General features: G+C 35.1%; 1 protein-coding gene across 1 annotated transcript in view; it reads left to right on the top strand.

The window, feature by feature from the left end:
• Nucleotides 1-7288, top strand: part of LOC107655374 (calpain-2 catalytic subunit-like) — a 13764-nt gene extending 6476 nt beyond the window's left edge. Inside the window, exons 8-21 of the mRNA XM_016442840.1 lie at nucleotides 387-461; nucleotides 555-715; nucleotides 1717-1886; nucleotides 2052-2063; nucleotides 2224-2435; nucleotides 2527-2563; nucleotides 2647-2712; nucleotides 2803-2860; nucleotides 3251-3315; nucleotides 3640-3708; nucleotides 3835-3913; nucleotides 3998-4114; nucleotides 4199-4257; nucleotides 6804-7288. Coding sequence (XP_016298326.1) covers nucleotides 387-461; nucleotides 555-715; nucleotides 1717-1886; nucleotides 2052-2063; nucleotides 2224-2435; nucleotides 2527-2563; nucleotides 2647-2712; nucleotides 2803-2860; nucleotides 3251-3315; nucleotides 3640-3708; nucleotides 3835-3913; nucleotides 3998-4114; nucleotides 4199-4257; nucleotides 6804-6827 — 1204 coding nt within the window. The 3' untranslated portion in view covers nucleotides 6828-7288. The remainder of the gene's footprint in view (nucleotides 1-386; nucleotides 462-554; nucleotides 716-1716; nucleotides 1887-2051; nucleotides 2064-2223; nucleotides 2436-2526; nucleotides 2564-2646; nucleotides 2713-2802; nucleotides 2861-3250; nucleotides 3316-3639; nucleotides 3709-3834; nucleotides 3914-3997; nucleotides 4115-4198; nucleotides 4258-6803) is intronic.
• The last annotated feature ends 2619 nt before the right edge of the window (nucleotides 7289-9907 follow it).

Raw genomic sequence — 9907 nt, 5'->3', positions numbered from 1 at the left:
AAAAAAAAAAACAGTGTATCATAGTTTCGATATTGTTAAAAATAAGAAATGTTTCTTGAGCAGCAGATCAGCATATTAGAATGATTCCTGAAGGATCATGTGACACTGAAGGCTTAAGTAATGATAGTCAAATAAATCTTTTAGCTCTTTTAGTAAAATAAAAACAATTCTAACAATATTTCACAATATAACTGTTTTTACTATATTTTGTTTAAAAAATGCAGCCTTGGTGAGTCTTCTTTCAAAAGCATTAAAAATCTTACCAACCACAAACTTTTGAGATGTAGTGTATATATGCAAAAGAAGCTTTTTACTCATGCCAAAAATAACAGGTCAGCTAAATAATGACCAGGAAATTCACTGAATGTCATGTGATTGGTCTATAGATCATCAGAATGGCGCCAGATCAGTGACAACGACCGTGAGAAACTGAGCTGCAAAGCAGAAGATGGAGAGTTCTGGTAATCTGCAAATGTTTTATTTGCTTTTTTTTTTTTGACAATTTAGTTAAGGTGTTCTTAAGATCATTGACAAGATGTTTCTCTGCATCCCAGGATGTCGTTCTCTGATTTCCTGCATCATTACTCGCGGGTGGAGATCTGTAATCTGACCCCTGATGCTCTGTCAGACGACAGCATTAATAAGTGGGCGCTGTCCAAGTTTGATGCCAACTGGAGGAAAGGATCAACTGCTGGAGGCTGCAGGAATTACCCAAGTAATGAACTGAATCAACTACCTGATAATTACATTATACTTTATTATATTACATTATATTATATTTTATTAAATATTTGAGCAAGAGTACAGAACAAAACAAAGAATACTTGTCACAGTGCAGGCAAGGCAAGGAAGAGGAGATGCAGATCCAAATGCAGCTTTAACTTTGTTTAGAAAATTAACAATAATGCTCTAATACAAAAACACACAGAGAGAAAATAAAAATGACAAAGACAGTACTAGACAATGAACTGAGGAAATTGTTTAGATTAAGTACACAGACAATAACAATGAATTGAACTAGAAATAGGTGAAAGTAATCTGCAAACATGTAAATAAACCAGTGCATGAAATCCAAAGGGACAAACGAAACAAAAACATACAAAGTAAGAGTCCAAGGAAACAAAACTTAAACTGAACATGACAATACTAAACAAAAACAACAGCAAAAAACTAAACAAAATAATACTAAACAAAAACAGCAAAAAAACAAAACAAAATAATACTTAACAAAAACAAAAGTACACTAAAAAACAACTGCAAAAAAATACTAAACAAAAGCAACATCAAAAAAAGAATACCAAAAAACAATAAAAAGCAAAACAAAACAAAAATACTGCACAAAAACAACTGCAAAAAACAAAATAAAATAATATTGAACAAAAACAACAGCAAAAACAAAAGTACACTAAAAACAACTTCAAAAAAAGACTAAAAAGCAACAGCAACAAAAGACTACTAAAAACAATAAAAAGCAAAACAAACAGCAAAAAACAAAACAATACTATACAAACAACAACAAAAAACAAAAAAGAATGCTAAACAAAAACAACAAAAAGCAAAGAAAAATAATACAAAAAAGACAAAAGAATACTGCACAAAAACTGCAAAAAACAACAACAAACAAAATACTAAACAAAACAAACTTTGTTTAATATGTTAAAGTACTATTTATTACAGCAAAACATAAGTGTTTGACCTTTGTTATGTTCCTGGCAGACTCGTTCTGGATGAACCCTCAGTTTCTGATCAAGCTGGAGGAGCAGGACGACGACCCGACAGATAATGAAGTGGGATGCAGCTTCGTTGTGGGTCTGATCCAGAAGAACCGCCGCAAAATGAGAAAAGTCGGAGAGGACATGCACACCATTGGCTTCGCCATCTACGAGGTGAGCAGCCTAACACCATGTCTGGAAGTAGACTAGACTATCGCCAGAAAATCTGATCCACTTTCCTGCTTGTTCTGGCCAAGAGCTATCAGAAGTGATAAGAATTGATTATTTCACAAACGTAAATCAATTAAATCAATATAACTCTCTTATTATCGTCCACAGGTTCCTGACGAGGTATGGACTGCAGATACTGAAGCACACAATCACCTGTTTTTTGCTACGCAACCTCAAAATCCTCTAATGTTTTCATCAGTTCATCACAGCTCTTAAAGGGATAATTTACTCAGAAATGAACATTATTAATCTAATTTCTTGTTGAAATATTCTGTTGTAGTTTGCCGGGCAGAGGAACGTCCACCTGGACTGTAACTTCTTCCAGCGGCATGCTTCAGCGGCCCGTTCCGAGACCTTCATCAACCTGCGCGAGGTTTGCTCTCATTTCTGTCTGCCCCCTGGCGAGTATCTCATCGTACCGTCCACCTTCGAGCCCAACAAGGATGGTGACTTTTGTGTTCGCGTCTTCTCTGAGAAACAGGCAGAGTTCCAGTGAGTTCCTGGATAAATACTGGCCCACAATAATTAGATCAGTTCTAATGAAAGTTTATTTTTTCTGATTAAAAATATGTCTGGTTTTTAGAGAGCTTGATGACCCTGTTGAGTGCAACGTTCCTGAGGTAAATTTCTCCATGTGTCCAATATGAATATAATGCTGTATTATGACATAAACATGCATTATTTCAATTTTATTATTTCATAGATTAATGTGAATGAGGGTGATATTGATAGCCGGTTCAAGACTCTGTTTGGACAGCTTGCTGGGGCAGTGAGTATTACAGGATAATTATTCAAGTATACTATTTTTGTTCATTTTAATATTTATAAACCATATCCAATCTTTTTTTCTCTCCACAAGGATGCTGAAATCTCAGCATTTGAGCTGCTAAATATCCTGAACAAAGTGATAACTAAACGTAAGCTCTTTGATACATTTTTTCATTTCTTTTTATATTATATTATATATTTGTAAAATATGATTGATTATCAATCAATAAAACAAAACATAACAATATTAATAATAAATAAAAACATTTTAGCGCTGTTAAATATAAAGTAAATCATTAAATAATATTAATAAATAAATCAACAAATAAAACAATATTTAACAACAATTATAAATAAACATATTTTTGCTTGAATATGTAAAATACATAGTAAATAATTTAATGTTTTATAAATATCAATTAATCAATAAAATATATATATAACAATAAAAATAAATAAAAAGTTTTATTTACATGTAGATTACATGTTTCTTATTAATTTAATATTTTAATTATTTACCATTTATTTTTATTTTTAAGGCAAAGACATTCAAACTGACGGATTTAGTTTGGACACTTGCCGCAACATGGTGAACTTACTGGATGTATCCTTTTGAATAACTGCACAAGGTGTTTTTAAAATGCATCAGTTTTATAAAAATAATTAGTTTAGATCAGTGGTTCCCAATCCTGGTCCTGGAGAACCCCCAACACTGCATGTTTTTGGTGTCTCTCTTATCTGACACTCACATTTGAGGTCTTGGAGTCTTCACTAATGAGCTGATGAGTTAAATCAGGTGTGTTTGAACAGGGAGACATTTAAAATGTGCAGTGTTGGGGGTTCTCCAGGACCAGGATTGGGAACCACTGGTTTAGATGATTGATTTCGGCACTATTCTAGTCTATTCTTTCCTTTATTGGTGTCTCAGAAAGATGGCAGTGGAAAGCTGGGCATGGTTGAATTTAAGATTCTCTGGACTAAAATTGAGGTGTACCTGGTATGTTTTCATGCTTTTTTTTCATCCTGGTGTCATTTTCATTATTTGTACCGTCCATCTTCGAAGGCGGCAGATTGTTAAAAAATGTTGTAACATTGCAGTCCGCCTGTGTTTGTGTTTTGTCAGGACGTCTTCTGTAAAAATGACAAGGACAAGTCTGGCACAATGAGCTCTATGGAGATGAGAGAAGCCATAGTGAAAGCAGGTCAGATCTTGTGTCTTAAAGGAACAGTTCACACAAAAATCACAAATCTGTTATCATTTAATCACCCTCATGTTGTTTGTACAGGCTTTTCTCTGAACAACACTCTACACCAGATCATGGTCGCGCGCTACAGCGACACCAATCTCACCATCGACTTTGACAACTTTGTGGGCTGTATTGTGCGCCTTGAAAGCATGTTCAGTGAGTGTCCGATAAACAACCGCATTTGAATAAAGACTGATATGTGATATTCTGCATTTACATACCCACATTTCTCATTTGCAGAAACATTTAAAATGCTGGACAAGGACAAGACTGGCACAATAGAGCTGAATTTTTTTGAGGTTTGTGTCACTGTTCGTCATGCACTGAGGGTTCTAGAACAATCTAGAGTCTAGTAATGGCATGTTTATGACGGGGGGTTTTTTTCCATTCAGTTAACATCTTGGCGAATTTCCATTTTTTTAAATCCTATTTTGGGTAAAAAAAAAAAAAATCTTTCACCAAATTGTAAGTAAAAAAATAATTATTTCATGATTGTACTTAAATGTGGTTCACCATACTAGAAATGAAAGGTCAAGTTGAGTGGATTGCATTGTGGGATACAGTATTTCATACGGCTGCTCAGTGCACAATACTATGAAAGCACATTTCCACCACTAAAAAAAGGGCAGCGGATAGCAATAGATGCTATTTAGATAGCAATTAAATGCTATTTACACTAAGTGCAAATAGCAATGGATTCTATTAACACTAAGTGAAAATATCAGTATTTTTAGCGATATGCTATTTATACTATGTAAAAACTGGAGTATTTTCTTTGCAATACTAGTAATTAGATGCTATTTATTCTACTTAGTGCAAATAGTGCCAGATATCTGCACCTCGCTATTGTAGTACATTATAAAACAATATGTAATAATAACGTAATGAGTGTAAATTATAATTTTTATTTCAATTATTAAATGGATGCCGATTTGGGACAATAAAGGCCTCCCTACGCCTAACCCTAATCTTAAACGATAAACACCCGTGAGGGTGTGTTATTTTAAACGGTTCGATTATTTCCTTCATTTTTATTGAAAATAAATGCCTTTCCGATGTGAAGTGTGATGTGAAAAGGGAGAAGAACGAGTTCGGCAAAAGGCGGATTTGAACTCGGGTCGATTGCGTCAAAAGGCAGTTGTTACGCGATTTACCTACGCTAGTGGAGCTGTTATTTTATGAGTGTCTTTTGCAATGTTGTCCTACCACACATTGGTGGGCGGAGTTAGTGTAAATAGCCTCTGCCTATAAAAATAGGCAAATAGATGCTATTTTACACAAGGTGCAAATAGCATATTTTCTTTACGATAGATGCTATTTACACTAATGGCAAATAATGATAGATTCTATTTACACTATGTAAAAATAGCAGTATTTTCTTTGCAATAAGTGTAAATTGTAGTTAGATGCTACTTAGTGCAAAAAATGGCAGATATTTGCACCTCAGTATTGTAGTACGTTAAAAAACAGTATGCAATAATAGCATATTGAGTGCAAATGATCATATTTATTAAAATATGCCTCCCTACACCTACCCCTAAACATACCCAATAAACACTTTGTTATTAAATACCTGTGAGGCACTTTGTTTCCACTTTTCGAATATTTCCTTCATTTTTATTGAGAATAAACGCCTCTCTGTTCTTACACGTGATGGGAAAATGGAGAAGAACGAGTTCAGGAAAAGGCGGATTTGAACTTGGTTCGGTCGCGCCAAAAGTTACCACCATACACCCTACACCACTGTTGCTATTGACTGGCGTCTTTTGTAGTGTTGTCTCTCCCCACCAGACATGGATGGGCAGGTTTAGTGTAAATCGCCTCTGCCAACAAGGTGTGCTATTTGCATTAAAAAATAAAAATAAAAACCTTTATGTAAAAAGATCATTGTGACTTTTTATCTCACAATTCTGACTTTTTTCCTCACAATTCCAAATTTACTTTTTGCACTTCTGATTTTGTTCCCTCTGAATTCTGAGTTTACATCTCACAATTTTGTTATCGAGAGTTGAAATCTTGCAATTCTCATTTTATAGCTTGCAGTTTTTTGTTTATATCTTGGAATTCTCAGGGGGGGGTTTTTCTGAGAATTTCTCAATTCTTAGAAAAAAAGTCAGAATTGTGAGGTAAAGGGTCCCAATTACCTTTATTTCTGTAAATCCATGGAGGAAACGGGCTTCCGTACAATACAGATAATGTGCATACTGAGGACAGTATACATATTATATAGAGTGCATTAGTGCCTGTCCACTTTTTCAGCCGCACTAGTTCTGGAAGTATTTTTTCCATTCATTTTTCCCACACTAAAGCGTTATAAGCCATGAACCAAGCCAACCAGCTACGAGGTGAATCACAGCATTACCAACTTTGATTTGAAGCAAAAAAGTATTTAAAAACTGGACAAAAAGACAAAGGTCCAAGACTGTGTACTTAACAGCTTTAATGAGGGAACGAGCTACAGTCCCATGAAGCATTGCAAATGACGATGGTGAAATCGAAAACTATGTATTTAATGTTGTCATTTGTGGTGCTTCATGTAAGAGGGCATTTTCTTGCAAACTAATTTGGCGCGATTTGCTGATTGTGACTCTGATTGGTGGAATTTTTGAACAGCATCATGGGTAATGTAGTTTTTTCACCACAAATTATACTGTTAAACATGATCATTTAACAACTAGTTTGAAATGATGCAAACAGGTGGCATATGCCATCGATTAACAACCTCCGAGCTCACAACAGGTCTGTCTCTAAAGGTTTGTAAGTTAAAAATCAGAAAGGTATGGTAGGATGCAACAGTCTGCTTCCCAGGCCATTGACACTACAACTGTATTTTGTCTCCCTCTAGTGGCTAAATTTCTCCATGCTTTGAGGAAAAGGAGCAGCGGATTTTGGACAGCTGGGTGGAGATCTGAATAGTTTCTTATACACTGCACAGACATTGACATCCCTGGAATTACCAGAGACTCAGACCTCCATCAAACTGATCACCATCTTCATATGTTAAAAAGAACCAGGTTCCTGTGCAGTGTAATAGAAATCATGTTATGGTGGTTTAGCTAGTTGGCTTATTTTGTTGTACAGCTCATAGAAGGGCTAATGAATCACTACTATGAGAGATGACAAAAATATGTTGGGTGTAAACATAACTGTTTTATGTCTTTCTATTTTTAAAATAAATGTAATCATAAGCAAAAGTAAATAAATCCTGTGACATGTCCTTAGCGTATGATTTTTATTTCTGTCTAGAACAAAAGTAGCTCTATATATTGTGTTGTGTGTGTAGGCCTATAAAACGTGCTCTTGGTCTCAATGACTGTGACTTTTATCGCATAGTTTTATACACTAAATACAACTTATCATGCTTATCATGACAAATATTTTGTGGGAAAAAAACACTATTTAAGCAAAAACTTAGCAAAACGACCAAAATTTTATTTGAATCTTTCATAAGCAAAGGCAATTGCATGCCATCGCAACCAGGTAAACAAATGTGTGCTTACAGTAATGCATGTACTTACAACAGTGGCAGTTCTTACAGGGGGGTTAAAAGCAGAAATGTGAAAACTGAAGTGCTTATATGAATTATTTAATTTAAAAATGCTATTTGATCTGTAATACAGGGTAAATAGTTGTGTTTTGTGTCAATTCTTCCCTCTACAGGCCAGACACATCTACAGGAAAACTGATTGACTTTGGATTGGAGCAATTAAAACATTTGATTTCATAACCATTTCAGTTTTTTTCAAATATATGTACTTTTATCTCAATAATGATTATTAACTGTATTAAATATATTTTAGTATACTAAATATCCAGCATCTTCTGCATATCTGTACCCTTTCCAACAATGATTGTATGATTTTGAGATCCATCTTTTCGACAACTGAGGGACTCATAAGCGACTATTACAAAAAGTTCAAACGCTCACTGATGCTCCAGAAGGAAACACGATGCATTAAGAGCCTGGAGGTGAAAACTTTTGAAAAGAATGAAGATGTGTACATTTTTCTTATTTTGCCTAAATATCTTTTTTTCTTCTTCTTTCATTTAGTGCTGCCCTTCAGAAGCTACAGAAGATACTTGCATGTTTCCCAGAAGACAATGCATCGTTTTTTCCTTCTGGAGCATCAGTGATCGCTTGAACCTTCTGTAATAGTTGTGTATGAGTCCATCGGTTGTCCTCAATGTGAAAAGATGGATCTCAAAATCATGCAGTCATTGTTGGAAAGGGTTCAAATACGCAAAAGATGCTGGAAAACCAAAGAATTTCTGGGACCTGAAGAATTTTTCTGAAGAACAGCAGGCAGTTTAACTGTTCAGGATGAACAAGGCACTCATGAACAACTATCAATGGAAAGGGTGACCTCTGGTGGTGAATAAATGGAAGTCCATGGACCGAATTCGTGACAACAGTATTAAGAATCAAGTGTATGCAAACTTTTGAACGGGGTCATTTTTTTTTTCATATTGTATAACACGCCATTCTGAACTATCATGAAGCAGAGGAGCTCTGATACAAACAATTGACTTCGCCAGACTTATTACGACTTTGCAGAAAAAGCCCAACGATCTGTAAGTCGAATAAACATGAGCAGCGCGGCGCGCATATGCAGAGTTTAATTCAGTAATATTACACGAGCAAGAGCAGCTCTTATACTGAATATTAGAGGATCTAGTATGAGGGGCCATACAAGCCATAATTCATTTTGGCACTTTCACACACTTACATTCTCCTTACACATACATACATTTCTGCTTGTATGTAGTAGATCTACGTCAGCCCTGTTTCAGGTACTCAAAGTTATGTCGTCTCTTCTTTTCTCCCAACAGTAACTTACAAGACTAAATACCTATTACCTCTGGGTTTGAAATATAATCCTCAACCACATGGGTGTGGTGTTCGGCTGTCAACATACTGGCTTACATTGGTCATGTATTGTAATATTTTTAGAGGTGACAGGTCTTTCTTACAAGATTTACAAGCTGCTCTCACAATGAGGTAATCCTCATCTTTACTGCTGACAGTGAAAACACACATTAGATACCTTGACCTTTAATTTTTTTTTTTTGTAAGTTACTGTTGGGAGAAAAGAACAGACGACATAACTTTGAGTACCTGAAACAGGGCTGAGGCGGAGTTAACTCGGAATCAAATAGTACGGTTAGCTTAAAGGGTTAGTTCACCCAAAAATGAAAATTAGCCCATAAATTACTCACCCTAAAGTCATCCTAGGTGTATATGCCTTCTTTCAGACGAATCCAGTCGGAGTTATATTAAAAATGGTCTTTGATCTTTCAAGCTTGACCTCATACCTCATCAGCCCGGAGCTGCTTTCGTGTACAACTGTTGGCGCAAGCTACATTAAAGTGATTATTACGTTTTGAATATGGATATTTTTCTTACAAAACGCATCGATTTGCTACAGAAGGCCTTTGTTCACCCCCCGGAGACACTTTTTTTAATGGATGGGCGCTTTTTATTTCACTTCTTTTGGACTGATGCATGCAACACCCACTGAGTGGCATTAAACAGCTTGAAAGATCAAAGACAATTTTTAATATAACTCCGACTGGATTTGTCTGAAAGAAGAAAGTCATATACTAGGACGACTTGAGGGTGAGTAATTTATGGACAAATTTTCATTTTTGGGTGAACTAACCCTTTAATGTGAGCTAATATTTACTTTATTCATCAGTTAAATGTCAGTTAAAATATTACACGCCATGAAGTAAACTCAGGCAGTTTAAAACATCTTCAAGCTCATATTTTTGTTAAAGGTAGAATTATTTAGTAAAAAAAAATAATAATAGTATGTTAACTGTAAAGTTTATATTATCCTTATGAGTCGGTACTACTTTTCAAGGTGGATGAACTTTTGGTTATAGAAATGTTGTGGGAGTTTCCACGTATGGTTTATATGACCTATGAGATTAAGGACATTTAACTTA

Source organism: Sinocyclocheilus anshuiensis, unplaced genomic scaffold (genome assembly GCF_001515605.1).
Source record: "Sinocyclocheilus anshuiensis isolate Anshui unplaced genomic scaffold, SAMN03320099.WGS_v1.1 scaffold880, whole genome shotgun sequence".
NCBI classification, from domain to species: Eukaryota; Metazoa; Chordata; class Actinopteri; order Cypriniformes; family Cyprinidae; genus Sinocyclocheilus; species Sinocyclocheilus anshuiensis.
Note: the sequence above shows the minus strand (reverse complement) of the source record. Positions and strands in the feature narration are given on the sequence as shown.